At 44.4% G+C, this 17,783-nt stretch overlaps 1 protein-coding gene across 3 annotated transcripts in view; it reads left to right on the top strand.

Moving 5' to 3' along the window:
* The window catches only part of LOC100357099 (protein argonaute-4), a 43,020-nt gene that overhangs the window by 12,513 nt on the left and 12,724 nt on the right, over nucleotides 1–17,783 (top strand). For 2 of the 3 annotated variants that reach the window (XM_051832165.3, XM_051832166.3), the window contains 9 exons: nucleotides 1,660–1,747; nucleotides 4,930–5,077; nucleotides 5,304–5,423; nucleotides 5,548–5,676; nucleotides 5,921–6,054; nucleotides 7,163–7,347; nucleotides 8,703–8,862; nucleotides 12,727–13,042; nucleotides 13,180–13,314. In XM_051832165.3, coding sequence (XP_051688125.1) covers nucleotides 1,660–1,747; nucleotides 4,930–5,077; nucleotides 5,304–5,423; nucleotides 5,548–5,676; nucleotides 5,921–6,054; nucleotides 7,163–7,347; nucleotides 8,703–8,862; nucleotides 12,727–13,042; nucleotides 13,180–13,314 — 1,415 coding nt within the window. Of the gene's footprint in view, nucleotides 1–1,659; nucleotides 1,748–4,929; nucleotides 5,078–5,303; nucleotides 5,424–5,530; nucleotides 5,677–5,920; nucleotides 6,055–7,162; nucleotides 7,348–8,702; nucleotides 8,863–12,726; nucleotides 13,043–13,179; nucleotides 13,315–17,783 lie in introns of those variants that run through there. The other variant, XM_089301029.1, reaches the window with a different exon arrangement.

Genomic DNA, 17,783 nt, shown 5'->3' with positions numbered 1-17,783 from the left:
GTCTTCCTTTTTGCCGTTGGTTCACCCTCCAATGGCCGCCGCGGCCGGCGCATCACACTGATCCGAAGCCAGGAGCCAGGTGCTTTTCCTGGTCTCCCATGCAGGTGCAGGGCCCAAGGACTTGGGCCATCCTCTACTGCACTCCCGGGCCATAGCAGAGAGCTGGCCTGGAAGAGGGGGAACCGGGACAGAATCTGGCACCTCGACCGGGACTAGAACCGGTGTGCTGGCGCCGCAAGGCGGAGGATTAGCCTAGTGAGCCGCGGCGCCGGCCCACTCTGCTGCTAATCCAGCTTCCTGCTAATGTGCATCCTGGGAGGCAACAGGTGATGCTTCAATTGCTTGGGTCCCTGTCGTCCATGTGGGAGACCTGGAGTAAGTTCCTTACTCCTGACTTCAGCCTGGCCCAGCCCTGGCTGTTGCAGACATTTGGGGAAATTAGAAAGTCTCTCTTCCTGTCTTTCTGCCTTTCAAATAAAATGGAAATAAAAACTAAAAATAAATAATAAATGTTTATTGAATGAATTAACAAAGTAGATAGAACATTTTAGGGCATCCGGGTTCTAATTTATTCTGCTTAATGAGGCTCTTTGCCTACACGTGGTAATATTCTCCCCATATTCTTGCAACTTTTATCCTGTACAAGATCATGCCTTTTTGGAGGCAACGTTACATTTTTTTGAATGTATTTATTTGAGAGACAGAGAGAGTCAGACAAACAGATGGAGAACTCATCTGCTGACCCACTTTCCAAATGCCTACAACAGCCAGAACTGGGCCAGGGCCAAAGCCGGGAGCTCAATCCACATGGTTGCAAGAATCCAACCACTTGAGTCATCACCGCTGCCTCCCAGGATCCTCATTAGCAGGAAGCTGGAATCAAGAGCTCCAGTGTTCCCACAGGAATCATAATTCGTATCTTAACCACTAAGGCTAAACATTTTCCCCCAAAGATAACATTTTTTAAAAGATGTATTTATTTGAAAAGTAGAGATACAAAGAGAGAGAGAAAGATATTCTATCCACTGGTTCATTCCCCAAATGGCTGCAATGGCTGGGGATGGGCCAGGCCAAAGCCAGGAGCCAGGAGCTTCTTCTGGGTCTCCCACATGGATGCAAGGGCCCAAGTACTTGGGCCATCTACTTTTTTCCATTAGCAGAGAACTGGATCAGAGGTGGAGCAGCGGGACTTGAAATAGCGCCCACATGGGATGCTGGCACTGCAGGCAGAAGCTTAACTTTCTACACCACAGTGCCAGCTCCCAAAGATAACATTTTTTTAAAAAAAATTATTTATTTATTTGAAAGGCAGAGTTACAGAGTGGCAGAGGTAGAGAGAGACAGAGAGGTCTTCCATCTGTTGGTTCACTCCCCAAATGGCTGCAATGGCCAGAGCTGCACCGATCTGAAGCCAGGAGTTCTTCCCGGTTTCTCACATGGATGCAGGGGCCCAGGGACTTGGGCCATTTCCTGCTGCTTTCCCAGACAGCTGGATTGTAAGTGGAGCAGCCTGGACTCAGAACATATGGGATGCTGGTACTGCAGACAGAAGCTTTACCTGCTACGCCACAGTGCCAGCCCCAAAGATAACATTTGAATCTATTCTCCTACTTTGCTTTTAATTAATACTGATGTTTTGTTTTGTTTTTTAAATGTCAGGTCTCAAGGTTGAAGTGACCCATTGTGGACAGATGAAACGAAAATATCGAGTTTGTAATGTGACCAGAAGGCCAGCCAGTCATCAAACGTATGTTAACCACATCTAAAATAGCACAATTACATGCGACAAGTTAATATCTCCTATTATAATTTCAAGATTACCAGAATCTTTGCTTTTAACAGCAAAGCTTTAAGAAATGTTTTAATTTTTTTTTTATGGAGCTACTAATATAAAAAGCTATTTATTATTTATTTAATTCCTTGTGTTTAATTCATACTCTTCCATAGAATATGTTAAATGTTTACCAACTTTTATTTAATGATGCAGTCAGCATTATATATACTTATATAAGCACCATTTGTATACTTATACACTGTGATATTCTCAATACATGGCCTGAATCATCTTTTTTTAAAATTTATTTATTTGAGAGGTAGAGCTACAGACAGTGAGAGGGAGAGACAGAGAGAAAGGTCTTCCTTCCGTTAGTTCATTCCCCAAATGGCTGCAACAGCCGAGCTGTACCATTCCGAAGCCAGGAGCCAGGAGCTTCCTCCAGGTCTCCCATGAGGGTGCAGGGGCCCAAGGACTTGGGCCATCCTCCACTGCTATCCGAGGCCACAGCAGAGAGCTGGATTGGAAATGGAGCAGCCGGGACCAGAACCAGCACCCATATGGGATGCCGGCGCCGCAGGCGAAGGTTTAACCTACTGTGCCAGAGGGCCGGCCCCAGCATCTTTCAAGTCTCAAAGACTGTCATGGGAAGATGTATATTGCTTTGTGGTTTGTTCTGTATGTTCCCCTCTCCTTTTGTAGTTAGTTGTCACTTCTAGTATTTGTTACGAACTGCATTAGCTAATTAATTAATGTAACCCTGTCAGAATAGTTAGATATAGACACATATAATTTTTGTTCAAAGCTTTAAAGCACATAGATTTAAATGTCACAGATGGTCCTCATGCTATTGTTAATTTGTAGGGCTATACCTGTTAAGAAAGCAAGTTTATAGTTATTAATGTGTTAAGTAGTTGAGATAACTGGTCCACCTAAAGAGCCAAAGACTCCCTTAAATCATGCTTCCATTTTTTAACCAAATATTCTGGCAGGAACTAAATATCATGTTTTGTCCATATCCATGTGCATTTGTCCTCAGTTGGGGATCAGAAACTTTGGAGATCTGAAAATGTGGCCTCAATAACTATATTATACTCATTTTGCCAAAAAATGTTCCTGTGCAAATACAACTCCTTTGTGGATGATTCAAAGTCTTTATTTCGGCCGGCGCCGCGGCTCACTAGGCTAATCCTCCGCCTTGTGGCGCCGGCACACCAAGTTCTAGTCCCGGTCAAGGCGCCAGATTCTGTCCCAGTTGCCCCTCTTCCAGGCCAGCTCTCTGCTGTGGCCAGGGAGTGCAGTGGAGGATGGCCCAAGTGCTTGGGCCCTGTACCCCGTGGGAGACCAGGATAAGTACCTGGCTCCTGCCATCGGATCAGCGCGGTGCGCCTGCCGCAGCGCGCTGGCCGCGGCAGCCATTGGAGGGTGAACCAACGGCAAAGGGAAGACCTTTCTCTCTGTCTCTCTCTCTCACTGTCCACTCTGCCTGTCAAATAAATAAATAAATAAAACTAAAAATTATATTTGTTTATTTGAGAGGCAGAGAGACACAGAGAGAGCTTGCATCATCTAGTTGATTCAAGGAATGCCCGCACAAGGTCTCGAAGTCTGCCCAGAAAGCTCAGAAGGCTAAATGAATATTATCCTTAATACCTGCCACCCCTGTCTTAATTGGTGGTGGAAGACGGGTCTCAGAACTGTTGTCTCCGTTGGTCATTTAAGTTTAATACTGAAAGACTACTTAATGATAACAATACATCGTAAAACTTCTATTTTTTTTTATTTTTTTTATTTTTGACAGGCAGAGTGGACAGTGAGAGAGAGAGACAGAGAGAGAAAGGTCTTCCTTTGCCGTTGGTTCACCCTCCAATGGTCGCCGCTGCAGCCGGCGCACCGCGCTGATCCGATGGCAGGAGCCAGGATCCAGGTGCTTTTCCTGGTCTCCCATGGGGTGCAGGGCCCAAGCACCTGGGCCATCCTCCACTGCACTCCCTGGCCACAGCAGAGAGCTGGCCTGGAAGAGGGGCAACCGCGACAGAATCCGGCGCCCCAACCGGGACTAGAACCCGGTGTGCCGGCGCCGCTAGGTGGAGGATTAGCCTAGTGAGCCACGGCGCCGGCCATCCTTCTAAAAGTTTTACGATGGAGCCGGCGCCGTGGCTCACTAGGCTAATCCTCCACCTTGCGGCGCCGGCACACCGGGTTCTAGTCCCGGTTGGGGCGCCGGATTCTGTCCCGGTTGCCCCTCTTCCAGGCCAGCTCTCTGCTGTGGCCAGGGAGTGCAGTGGAGGATGGCCCAGGTGCTTGGGCCCTGCACCCCATGGGAGACCAGGAAAAGCACCTGGCTCCTGGCTCCTGCCATCGGATCAGTGTGGTGCGCCGGCTGCGGTGGCCATTGGAGGGTGAACCAATGTCAAAGGAAGACCTTTCTCTCTGTCTCTCTCTCTCACTGTCCACTCTGCCTGTCAAAAAAAAAAAAAAAAAAAAAAAAAAAAAAAAACTTTTAGAAGGATGGAGAATGTTTTGTGGACCACTTTTTTGTGTGTTTGGTAGTTTTAAGTTATTAGTTTTTAAAATCAGTACTTTTTAATGGAAACAACTTGACCAAAAATCTATCACAGAATTTTGAGGGCAATTAAAACAAAGTTTAATGAGAACAAGAAAGAAATGCCCACAATGACCAGGGCTGGGCTGGGGCCAAAGTTGGGAGCCAGGACCTCAATTCATGTCTCCCACATGGGTGGCAGAGACCCAATTGCTTGAGCTACTACCATTGGCTCCCAGGATCTCCACTAACAGGAAGCTGGAGTCAGGAGTCAGAGATGGCATCAGACCCAGGCACACCAGCAGGGGACACTGGCACCTTAACTGATATCCCAGCCACAAAGATGAATACCTACCCCTAAAATTCTTTCTGAAAATTATTTTCAAATTTTTTATTGAAATGTTTTTCTCATCCTACCTAGCTTCAACAAATGTGGAAAAGTTCAGTGGAATCATTGTTCTGGTTAAATATTAAAGTTACTTAATTAAAAATGCTGAAGTAGATTTTTTTGTCTTTTGAGTGATCAAGGTTGAAAATATTATGTCTTTATTTACTTATTTAGAAAAAGAAGAACTTGAGGAAATTTCTAAAAAGACATTCTCTCCTTTAGTTTTCCTTTACAGCTAGAAAATGGTCAAGCTATGGAATGTACAGTAGCTCAATATTTTAAGCAAAAGTATAGTCTGCAGCTGAAATACCCTCATCTTCCCTGTCTCCAAGTGGGACAAGAGCAAAAGCATACATACTTGCCACTTGAGGTAAGGGAAGCTAAATTTTCTTTTGCCAATCTCTTGAATAAGTTTTGTTTGTTTGTTTGTTTAAGTAGAGTTCTAAACTAGTTGTGGAATTTAGTCTTAGTTTCTAAAATATTTTTGGCAGATCATTATGTAACAGCATTTCTATTTTTCTGGAAATGAAAGATACAAGGTACAGTTGGGCAAATAAGCCCGCTACACAAGCAACTTCCTTTTTGCTTCTTGGCAGGTGTGTAACATAGTGGCAGGACAGCGATGTATCAAGAAGCTCACAGACAATCAGACTTCCACGATGATCAAAGCCACAGCCAGATCTGCTCCTGACAGACAGGAGGAAATCAGTAGACTGGTCAGTAAGGCATGGGCTTCAAGATTAGCTAACTTTAAGGTGAAAAAAGAGCAAAAGAACAGAAAACTCCTGATGAGACACAGTTACTCTGGTTTTTATGTATTCAGGTTTTCCTGTTCTTTAGGTGAAGAGTAACAGCATGGTAGGAGGTCCTGACCCTTACCTTAAAGAATTTGGTATCGTTGTCCACAATGAAATGACAGAACTCACAGGCAGGGTGCTTCCAGCACCAATGCTGCAATACGGAGGCCGGGTAAGCTTTTTTGTCTCATTCTGCAAGTTTTCTCCACAACTAGTCAAAACGAGAATACGTGCAAGGTTTCCCCCGTTACACCACGCTGAATTTTCTCCTGTAGTTTGGCCCATTATTGTTTTTTTATCTGCTGGCTCATATCAAATAGAATTTTGTTTATTCCCTCATCCATACTAAAATGGCCTTAGATTGTAATGTCTTTTCTCTTTTCTTTTGTTTCTTTTTTTTGTTTTTGTTTTTTAAGAATAAAACAGTAGCCACACCCAACCAGGGTGTCTGGGACATGCGAGGAAAGCAGTTTTATGCTGGCATTGAAATTAAAGTTTGGGCAGTTGCTTGTTTTGCGCCTCAGAAACAATGTAGGGAAGATTTACTAAAGTGAGTATCTTCGTATTTTCAGCTTAGTAATATCCCTTCCAGATATGAAAATCCCTTCTTTACGTGAATGTGCTGTAGACACTGGCACTCAGATCACTGACTCCCCTAGTGATACCATCTGGCTGTATGAAAAAGACTTTGTGTTAATAGTAAATGACAAACTTGGGAATTACATTAAGAATCTGACTCAACTTCCTTCCAGCTAGAGCAGAAAATTGTGACTAAAAAAGCCAAAGCAAAGCTGATTGGTTGATTCTTGAGTTCCTTGTGAAGCTTCCTTTGATATTAAATTGTATCTTTTCAGCTAAGATAAAAACCAGTTTATTTTTAATCATTATAATTTGCTAGGGAGCTTGTTTTCCTGCAGGGTTACTGGCAAATAATATTGGTTCACGTGTTAAGCCAATGCAGCTTTCTATAGAAAGGAAGTGAGCGAGAAGGGTGATCAAAGATTAAAAAAATCAAGAGGGAAGAGGGGGGAAAGAAAGGAATTCTAAACAGTATTGGCAGACACACAAACAAAATTATTCTAATACTTTACATATAGATTGAAGGAACTTGTTAAGTCTAAAATTTGAAACTGCAAAATGAATTTTTTTAAAGTGATGATTTCTTTTGACATTGTTCTTGTACCAAGTGTTACAAATTTGAATAGAATGCTAAATGTATCAACTTAGTGACTGTATTTCTGTGTTCTCAGTTGAATGCAAGCTTACCCAGCTACTCTTGTATCAGGTTTACCAAAACACAACTTACTTGAAATTTTGAATCTGCTTTTCTTCAGTCCAGAATTTCTAATTTGAATTTTTAAACAGATCTTTGAATATGAGTGCTTTTCTACTCCCTAGGGCCCCAATGGAGGCATTCTTATTTAAAAATTCCAAATGATAACCTGATAGTTTAATAATTCTGATTCTTCTCTGCTGTCATTGCTGTGATACAACTGCCAGTCTGCTTTTGGCAGCCAGTGAAAGATTTGTTATTGTTGTTTATTTGTTTCTCATTCTGGCTAGGAATTTGTGAAACTAAAAGAAATATTTTAGGGGGAAATAATGCTAAGAATGAACATTGAAATGAAAATGCTGTGCCACTGGTTCTGTTTTAACAGGAGTTTTACAGATCAACTGCGTAAAATCTCTAAGGACGCAGGAATGCCCATCCAGGGTCAGCCGTGTTTCTGCAAGTATGCACAAGGTGCAGACAGTGTGGAGCCCATGTTCAAACATCTAAAAATGACATATGTGGGCCTACAGCTAATAGTGGTTATCTTACCTGGAAAGACACCAGTATATGGTATGGAACCTTTTTAAAAAAATGTTTAAAAGACTCATTTATTTGAAAGGCAGAGAGAGAAAGAGGGAGAGAGAGAGAGCGCGCGAGTGCACGTCCATCCACTAGCTTGCTCCCCAAATGGTCACAATGGCTGTGGTTGGTCCAGGCTGAAGCCAGGAACCCAGAACTCCATCTGGGTCTCCCAACTGGATGGCAGGGGCCCAAGTACTTGGGCCATCTTCTGCTGCTTTCCCAGGCACATTAGCAGGGAGCTGGATTGGAAGCAGAGCAGCTGGAACTTGAACTATTGCTCTGATATGGGATGCCAGCCCTGTAAGTGGCAGCTAGGCTCACTGCACCCCAGCACCAGGGTATGGAACCTTTCAATGCTGAGTGAAGAATGATTTCAAGCCAGGATGAACTAGGTTATGCTACATTCACAAACAACTCCTTGCTTTCCATGGTTCTAAGCAACAAAGATTTATTTCTTCCTCCCACTATGTGTCCACTAAGGGTGGACTGCAGCCCCTGTCTCCGGTGATCTTGTCATCCTTACTGTGGGATCCCACTTGGCAGAGCAGCCACTATTTGGGATGTTGTTGGTCCCCAATTCTCTTTTCTCTCTGCAGCTCCTCAGCTATACCCAGCCTCATGGCCTTACCCAACCCTGTAGGGGTGCAGGGATGGGATCAGGTCAAGCTGGACACACCTAACTTAGTCTGGGAAGCCACAAGAACTACAATATTTGGTGAAAAACACTAATGATGATAGTGAGGAAGAGTACAGGAGCCTGCCTTCCAGGAGAGGGCTTAGATTTTATCTTCTCTAACAATGATACAAAGTTCTTTTTGCTTTCAAGTTAAGTAAAGGATGTAGGAACTACAGAGTAGCAATCTGAACTTTGTGTAGGCAACACTATTTGCTTCTTTTGTTTCCCTCTGTTTATGGCTGGTGTGTAGATGGGGATGGAAGGGGCTGAGGCAAGGTAGCATTCAAAAGGCTTGTGTGTGTGCTGAGAGGAAGGCTCTGGGGAGGTGGATTCCTTTGCCAGGCTTGTCATGTGGGAAAAGCAACCTCAAAAGACTGAGCGAGTGGTGGCAGGCAGTGCCAAAGAATAAAGGAAGTAGGCTGGCTTCAGGGCTGCAGAAAGGGAAAAAAAGGGAGGAGGGCCTAACCAAGCAGAAGGAGAAGTTGCCCTGCAGGGTTAACCCATGAAGGGCCTGATACGTGAGAAGCCTCCAGCACCATGTACAGTGTATACTGTAGGTGCTCTGTAACTGTTACTTCGTGGGTTAATTTTTCTTCTACTCTTAGTAATTAGGAGACTATGTAACATTTTTAAATGAATTACTTAACCTTTTTTTTTTTTCTTTTAGCGGAGGTGAAACGTGTGGGAGACACCCTTCTAGGTATGGCCACCCAGTGTGTCCAGGTAAAGAATGTGGTGAAGACTTCACCCCAAACCCTCTCCAACCTTTGCCTGAAGATAAATGCGAAGCTTGGAGGGATTAACAATGTGCTTGTCCCTCATCAGAGGTGAGAGTCTGAATTCTGCTTTTCCTGCTTTTGTTGAAAATCTAACTTCCATGATTGATGGTAAAGCACACACACCTCAAATATGCATCTCAATTACTTTTTCTTCTGTGTCTATACACCTGGGCACACACCTCCGAGGGTGAGATTTGGAGTTTTTCTAATACCACCCAGCCATCCTTGTGCCCCCTCCAAATAGAGAAACCCCAAAGGTAGCTGATCTCTATCACCATAGGTTAGTTTTGCCCCTTTTTGAACTTCATATAAATAGAAACATGTAATATGTACCATTTTGTGTCTATCTTCTTTTACTCAACATTATGTCTATGAGATTCATTTATCTGGTTGCATTTAGTGGTAGTTTATTGCTTTTCATTATTGTGTTTTATTTCATGGCATGATTAAATCATACAATTTAATCTTTTCTATCATTGCTGGATATTCTCATTCATTATACAATTCTACATTCTTGGTGGACTTAAGCACTCTATATTTTGTGTGGAATTCCAGGAGTGGAATTGCTGAGTTATAAGGAATAGAGTTACAGATAATATGCCTAGTTAGCATTAATAGATACCGTCAAAAAGTTTTCTAAAGTGGTTGTACCAGTTTACCTTTCTGCTGAGAATTCTAATTGCTCCATATCCTTACTAACACTTGGTAATATCTGTCCTTTTAATTTGAGCCATGGCAGGCATTGTGATACAGAGGGTAAAGCTGCTGCTTGGGATGCCTGCATCGCATATTGGAGTGCCTGGGGTCATGTCCACCTTCACTTCCAATCCAACTTCCTGCAAATGCTCCTGGGAGGTGCCATATGATGGCTCAAGTACATGGGACCCTGCCACCCACTTGGAAGACCTAGATAGAGTTTCTGGCTTTCTTTGGGCATTTGGGGAGAGAACCAGTGGATAGAAGATCTCTCTTTGTCTCTGTCTCTCTCTGTCACTCTGCCTTTCAAATAAATAAAAACTAAAAATTTTAGCCATTTTGTTTGGAGAATAATAGTATCTCAGTATGATTTTAATTTGCATTCCCCTGATGACTAATGATGCTGAACACATTTTCATATGCTTATTGGCTATTTAGACATCTTCTTATGTAGTGGACCTTTTCAGTCCTTTGCCCATTTTTTATATTGGGTTGTGAGTCTTTTACATTAATTTGTGGTAGTTCTTTGTGACTTCTGGATATAGTGATAGGATATAGATATTGCACATATCTTTTGAATTTTTTAAAGATTATTTTATTTATTTGAAAGACAGAGTTATAGAGAGAGGTAGAGACAGAGAGAGAGGTCTTCCAACCACTGGTTCACCCCCCAGATGACCACAATGGCCAGAGCTGTGCCAATCCAAAGCCAGAAGCCAGGAGCTTTTTCCAGGTCTCCCATGTGGGTGCAGGGGCCCAAGGACTTGGGCCATCTTCTACTGCTTTCCCAGGCCATAGCAAAGAGCTGGATTGGAAGAGGAGCAGCTGGGACTAGAACTGGCACCCATATGCAATGCCAGCACTTCAGGCCAGGGCTTTAACCCTCTATGCCACAGCACCAGCCCCATATCTTTTGAATTTTTAATATCTCTGGGCCTTAGTTCTTCATCTGTCTAGATAATAATATCTGCCTTGACAACTATAAACGTTGCTTTTGGATCCAGGTAGAAATATTACTATGCTAACTAAATACCTAAATTAAGCACTGTTAAGTTTCTAAGTAGTGAGTTTCTTTTCATGTCTTTAATTTGGTTTCATTTCTGTAATAGTCACCCAATTTCTTTAAAAAAATTTTTTTTCTTTATTTTATTGGCTTGAGAGTTAGAGAGACAGAGAGCTCTCATCCACTGGTTCACTCCCCAAATGCCTGTAATGGCTGGTGCTGGGTCAGGCTAAAGCCAGGAGCCAGGAAGCCAGTCCTGGTCTCTCATGTGAGGGGCAGGGGTCCAGCTATTTGAACCATCACCTCCCAAGTGCACATTAGCAGGAAGCTGGAACCAAGAGCTCGATCTGGGAATCAAACCCAGGTACTCCAATATGGGATGTCAGGCATCTTAAGTGCTAGGACAAATGCCCACCCTAAGCCACACAATTATTTTTAAAGATTTATTTATGGGGCCGGCACTGTAGTGTAGCAGGTAAACCCATTGCCTGCAGTGCCGGCATTCCATATGGGCACCAGTTCAAGTCCTAGTTGCTCTACTTCTGATCCAGCTCTCTGGCCTGGGAAAGCAGTAGAAGATGGCCTAAGTCCTTGGGCCCCTGTACCCACACAGGAAACCCAGAAGAGGTTTCTGGCTCCTGGTTTTGGATTGGTGCAACTCTGGCCATTGTGGTTATTTGGGGAGTGAACCAGCAGATGGAAGATTCTCATCTCAGTTTGAGTCCCAGCTGCTCCACTTCCAATCCAGCTCTCTGCTAATGCACCTGGGAAAGTGATAGAAGATGGTTCAAGTGCTTGGACTCCTACAGCTCACATGAGAAACCTGATTGAAACTCCTGGCTCTTGGCTTCAGCCTGGCCCAGTCCTGATAATTATGACCATTTGGGGAGGGAACCAGTAGATGGAAGACCTCTTTCTCTCACTCACTCACTCAACTCTCTCTCCTTCTCCTTCTCTGTAACTCTTTCAAATAAATAAATAAACCTTTAAAAGAAAAGTGGAGCAGCTGGGACTCAAACCAGTGCCCATATGGGATGCCAGCATCACAGGTGGCAACTTAACCTGGTATGCCACAACACTGGCCCTGCTCTTTTTTTTTTTTTAGACTTATTTATTTATTTGAAAGACAGAGTTATATAGAGAGAGTGACAGAGAGGGGGATCTTCCATCCACTGGTTCACTCCTCAAATAGATTCAATGGCCATGGTGGGGCCAGGCTGAAGCCAGGAGCCAGGAAACTCTTCCTGGTCTCCCACACAGATGCAAAAGCCCAAGGACTTGGGCCATCTGCTGCTGCTTTCCCAGGCCATAGCAGAGAACTGGATCAGAAGTGGAGCAGCCAGGACTCGAACCAGCACCCATATGGTGCCCACTGCAGGCAGTGGCTTCACCTGCTACGCCACAGCACTGGCCCCAAAGTATCACATCTTTTTTTTTTTTTTTTTTTTTTTTTTTTTTTTTTTTTTTGACAGGCAGAGTGGACAGTGAGAGAGAGACAGAGAGAAAGGTCTTCCTTTGCCGTTGGTTCACCCTCCAATGGCCGCCGCTGCAGCCGGCGCACCGCGCTGATCCGATGGCAGGAGCCAGGATCCAGGTGCTTTTCCTGGTCTCCCATGGGGTGCAGGGCCCAAGCACCTGGGCCATCCTCCACTGCACTCCCTGGCCATAGCAGAGAGCTGGCCTGGAAGACGGGCAACCGGGACAGAATCCGGCGCCCTGACCGGGACTAGAACCCGGTGTGCCGGCGCCGCAAGGTGGAGGATTAGCCTATTGAGCCACGGCGCCGGCCCTCATTTATTTATTTGAAAGTCAGTTACACAGAGAGAGGAGAAGCAGAGAGAGAGAGGAGTATCACTTCTTAAAGAGGACTAAATCCATGTACATTCTGCAATTCTGTTTCTGTTGTAGAGATGTTAGGATCCCAAGAGAACCTGTTCTGGGGAAGTATTTCCTTAACACACAGAGATTTCATTGAATTTGGATTAGGTCTTCTTCCTGCCAGTATAGAAGAACCATGTTCACCTTGCAGTCAATTCGGAGTCTCTGAATTTGGTGGCACCAATACTTGGTTGTACTTAGTGTTCTCTGTCGATGGGCACAGTCTTTGCTCTTTCTTAGTAGATTATACCTGTGATTATCTCTGGTGATATACTCTTGCTATACTCAAGCATTTTTACCTGTCTGAATGGCATTGTCTCCTTAAATCTGAGCAGGCCCTCCGTGTTCCAGCAGCCTGTCATCTTCCTGGGTGCAGATGTCACACACCCCCCAGCTGGAGATGGGAAGAAGCCCTCCATTGCCGCCGTGGTGGGCAGTATGGATGGCCACCCCAGCCGGTACTGTGCCACCGTGCGTGTGCAGACTTCCCGGCAGGAGATTTCCCAGGAGCTCCTCTACAGTCAGGAGGTCATCCAGGACCTTACTAACATGGTTCGAGAGCTGCTGATCCAGTTCTACAAATCCACACGCTTCAAACCCACTCGGATCATCTATTATCGTGGCGGGGTATCAGAGGGACAGATGAAACAGGTACTTTCTCTCATTTTGCTTTGTGGGGTTTCCAGGACTCTAACAGAGCTGCCTCCCATTTGCCTCTCTGGAAAAGTCAGATCTGGGAGATGCTGGGTGAGTTCTCAATTAAACATCATGCTGTGTCTGTCTCCTAGGTAGCTTGGCCAGAACTAATAGCAATTCGAAAGGCATGTATTAGCTTGGAAGAAGATTATCGACCAGGAATAACGTATATTGTGGTGCAAAAAAGGCACCACACACGACTCTTCTGCGCAGATAAGACAGAAAGGGTAAGAGGATGTAATATAAGCTTCCCTACCTGAGGCCATGGCTACTGAATGTGTTTTTGAGTGGGCATGTAGACAATTTTCCCCAAAAACAGAAGTGCCTAATAATAATTTGATAAATATGTTAACTGCCATTGAGCCTCGATGGCCAATTCTGAGTGATACAAGTTTCAAGAATGAATATTCCTCTTGTTTGACAGAAATGCTGATTTCTAGACTTGTTTTTTGAGTGTGGAGGAGCGGAGATCAGAAACAGGCCAGGTACAGTGATAAAGGCAGCCCTCAAAGAAGGGTTGTCTATGTGGACTCCATTGCCCTTTGCTACTTTTGGCTGCCACAGTTCCAGGGTTACAGAAGGATCAATCTCTAAAGTGACTTTTTATCTATGTAATTCATGGAGTACAAACTCTGAGCAATTATTAACACATTTGTGAATTCACATAGGTGAATTACTTAACTTTTCTAAGCCATTAAGCAAGTAGTTTGACTTAAGTTTTCTTCAGTTTTATGATGGTGCTAAAGTAATATGCATTCAGTAGAAATCGTACTTTGCATTTTGAATGCTGACCTTTTTCTGGGCTAATAGTATGCGGCGTGATACAGTCCTTCCCTGCTGAGCAGCAGCAGCAGCAGCAGCAGCCTGCAGCCAGCAGTCAGCCCGCGATTGTGAGGGGAAGCAAGGGAACTCTGCAGTGCACTGTGCTGCGGAGCTACGATGTTCAGCTCAGGCACATTAAATGCATTTTCAGCTAGCATATGTTTTCCATATATGATAGGTTTATCGGAATGTCACCACATTGTAAATTGAGGAGCATCTATATTCTCATCAGTATAATATGATTAAGAACAATAGTGGGGCTGGCACCACGGCTCAATAGGCTAATCCTCTGTCTGCGGCGCTGGCACCCCGGGTTCTAGTCCCGGTTGGGGCGCCGGATTCTGACCCGGCTGCTCCTCTTCCAGTCCAGCTCTCTGCTGTGGCCCGGGAGGGCAGTGGAGGATGGCCCAGGTCCTTGGACCCTGCACCCACATGGGAGACCAGGAGGAAGCACCTGGCTCCTGGCTTCGGATCGGCGCAGCGAGCCAGCCACAATGTGCCAGCCGTAGCAGCCACTTGGGGGGTGAACCAACAGCAAAAGGAAGACCTTTCTCTCTGTCTCTCTCTCTCTCTCTAACTCTGCCTGTCAAAAAAAAAAAAAAAAAAAATAGTGGGATAGGTGCTTGGCCTAGAGGTTAAGATGCCTGTATCCCTTATCAAATTGCCTGGGTTCAATACCCAACTCTGGTTTCTGATTCCAGCTTCCTGCCAATGCAGACCATGGGAGGCAGTGGTGGTGGCTCAAATGGTTGCGTGCCTGCCACCCACGTGGGAGATCTGGATTGAATTCCTGTCTTCAGCCCAGCCATTTTGTAGCTGTTGTAGGCATCTGAGGAGTGAGCCAGCAGATAGGAGCTTTATCTGTCTCTCTCTCTCTCTCTCCCTCTCAAATTAAAAAATAATTTTTAAAGAAGAACAACATTTATTTCAGAGAGTGTTTTAAAGATTAACAAATGAGTATTAATTTGGGGTACAATGCTCAGCACTCGATAAAAGGCATTTCATGTTATCTGTTTATAATCTGGTACTTATGTATAAACTAGGTAAGTCACACATCCATAATATTTGAATCACTTTGCTTCTTTTTTTCATGCCATTAATTCATCTTATCCAGGCCTCCCTGATCCATCCCCAGGGAGGTGAGAATTTTCTACTGCCCAATCACATGATCTTGTTGGCCTCTCCTGTTGTTTTCTAGTGCACCCTTAGGTTTTTTTGGTCCCTAATCCATGAATGGGCTTTCCTTTAATTTTCTGAATCATTAGAAAGCTAAGGTTCTTTCTTTTTTTCTGGGGCCCCAGCTCCATCAATCAGCTTAGATTAAAAGTCCCCCCTTCTAAGTTGACCAGATGCTGACTCATTAGTACTTCTTAGACTTTGTTAACACAAATTATCTGAATTCTTGCCTGATCACTGGGCTCCAAATATCCTGCCACCTTCACCTTAACTGCTATTTGCACCCCTCCACCTGCCTGGGAACCCGCTGTCCATGGAACCTTGGTCCTGAATTGTCTTTTATTATTATTATTATTATTAATTAATTTGAAAGAGTTACAGAGAGAGAGAGAGAGAAAGAAAGTCTTCCATCTGCTAGTTCACTGCCCAAATGGCCAGAGCTGGGCGGATCTGAAACCAGGAGCCAGGAACTTCTTCCAAGTCTTCCACGTGAGTGCAGGGGCCTAAGCACTTGAGCCATCTTCTATTGCTTTCCCAGGCCATAGCAGAGCTGGATCAGAAGAGGAGCAGCCGGGACTTGAACCAGCGCCCATATGGGCTGCCAGCACTGCAAGCAGTGGCTTTACCCCTGCCACAGTGCCTGCCCCCTGAATTGTCTTTCTAAAACTCAACGCTATCTCATGGTTCTGTTTTTTTGTCACCCAGTAAACTGTGACAGTCCTAGTCTTGATCTGCTTTGTACCCTGACATTTGCCAGCATCTTCACTTCTCTATGTGTGCCTCTTGCCAATCTCCAACTCTGAATCAGTCACTTGCCAATGTTCTTTGCTTCTTCAGAGGCTGACCAGGAGTTACTGGGGGAGAAAAATCATTCATGTAATCATGAACTATACAAGATTATAAATTCATGTTAGCAAATCTCAGCCAAGTCTTGGATGCTACAGTTTTTAATTTTTCCTTTTCCCCTTCCAAACATTTGTACTCTCAGTTCTCCAGTTGCATCCATGATGTCTTCATTGCCAACAAAGTCCTATCTTCTGTTTTCCCCAGAAAACAAACTCTAGGAGGCCCAAATTTTCTTAGCTGTTCTCTATTTTTCAAACTTAGTTGTATCTTATATTTGCACATCTCCTTCCTTATATCTCAAGCTAATCTCTCCAACTATGCTTTCTTTTCCTGACTTAGGTTTGGAAGGGAGGGAGAAAGAGAGTGAGATAACACCTCCATTGATGGTTCACTCCCCAAATATCTGCAATGGCTGGGACAGGGTGAGGCCAAAACCAGGAGCCATGAACTCAATCCAGGTTGCACGAACCCAATTACTTGAGTCATCACTTCTGTCTCCCAGGGTCTGCATTATCAGGAAGTTGAGGTCAGGAATAGAGCCAGGCACCCAAACTCGGACATTTTTATAAGGGACGTGAGAGACTTAACTGTTGTGTTACCACTAGGCTAACTGCCTGTCCTGCCACCTGTGGTTTGTTTGTTATTTTGTGGTTTTGTTTTTGTTTTTGTTTTTTGAGAGGCAGAGAGAAAGGGGGTGAGGGGAAACAGATGGGGAGAGTGAGATCCCATTTGCTGGTTCACTTCACTCCCCTAATGTCCACAATGGCTGAGATTGGACCAAGACCTGGAAACTCAATGTAGGACTCCCATGGGGTGGTAGGAACCCAGTTGTTTGAGCCATCACTGCCGCCTCCCAAGGTCTGCATTATTAGAAGCCAGAACTGGGCATTGAATGTAGGTACTCTGATATGAGGTGTTCTAACCAGCATCTTAACTGCTAGACTAAATGTTCCTGTCAGTGTAATTTCTTTTATAAAAGTATATTTATTTGGGGGCTGGCACTGTGGTATAGCAGGTAAAGCCACTGCCTGCAATGCTGGCATCCCATTTGGGAACCAGTTCGACTCCTGGCTGCTCCACTTCTGATCCGGCTCTCTTCTATCACCTAGGAAAGCAGTAGAAGATGGCCCAAGTCCTTGGAGCCCTGCATGTACCTGCATGGGAGACCTGGAAGAGGCTCCTGGCTCCTGGCTTCAGATCAGCACAGGTCTGGCCATTGTGGCCATTTAGGGAGTGAACCAGCAGATGGAAGACTTTCTCTCTCTCTCTCTCTCTCTCTCTCTCTCTCTCTCTCTCTCTCTTTCTCTCGTTCTCTCTTTCTCTTTCTCTTTCTCTTTCTCTTTCTCTTTCTCTCTCTGCCTCTGCCTCTCTGTAACTCTGCCTTTCAAATAAATAAGTAAATCTTACAAAAAATAAGAAAAAAGGAAACAACCACTTCACTTTCTATAGGTACCTTCTCACAACACACTTCAATTTTCTGTAGACTGACTGCAGTTTCAGTAACTCCACTGAAGATGTGCATCTTGTCACTGAGATCTGCAGCACTTAAGGAAACGACTGCCCTCGTTGGCCTTAGCAATAGGACTTTCCAGGTTCACTGCATAGCTCTATAATCACTCTTTGACTGTTCTTCCTCCCTCTGTCCATTAAACACTGATATTTCCTGGCATCTCAGATCTCCCTTTTCTCAACTTCAACCTGGTCTTTAGTCTCATCCACTTTTATGCACTTAATTATTTACTTATTGTTTCCTAAATTTGTTTTTCCAACCCCAAACCACTCTGTGAAACTCCTGATGTGTACTCTTAATTACTCAGCAGCCATATTTACCTAGATGTTCAATGGGCATTGC

The sequence above is a fragment of the Oryctolagus cuniculus genome, chromosome 7, assembly GCF_051225735.1.
Source record: "Oryctolagus cuniculus isolate XC-2025 breed Fujian yellow rabbit chromosome 7, ASM5122573v1, whole genome shotgun sequence".
Classification (NCBI taxonomy): domain Eukaryota; kingdom Metazoa; phylum Chordata; class Mammalia; order Lagomorpha; family Leporidae; genus Oryctolagus; species Oryctolagus cuniculus.
The sequence above is the reverse complement of the archived record's forward strand: the minus strand, read 5'-3'. Positions and strand labels throughout refer to the sequence as shown.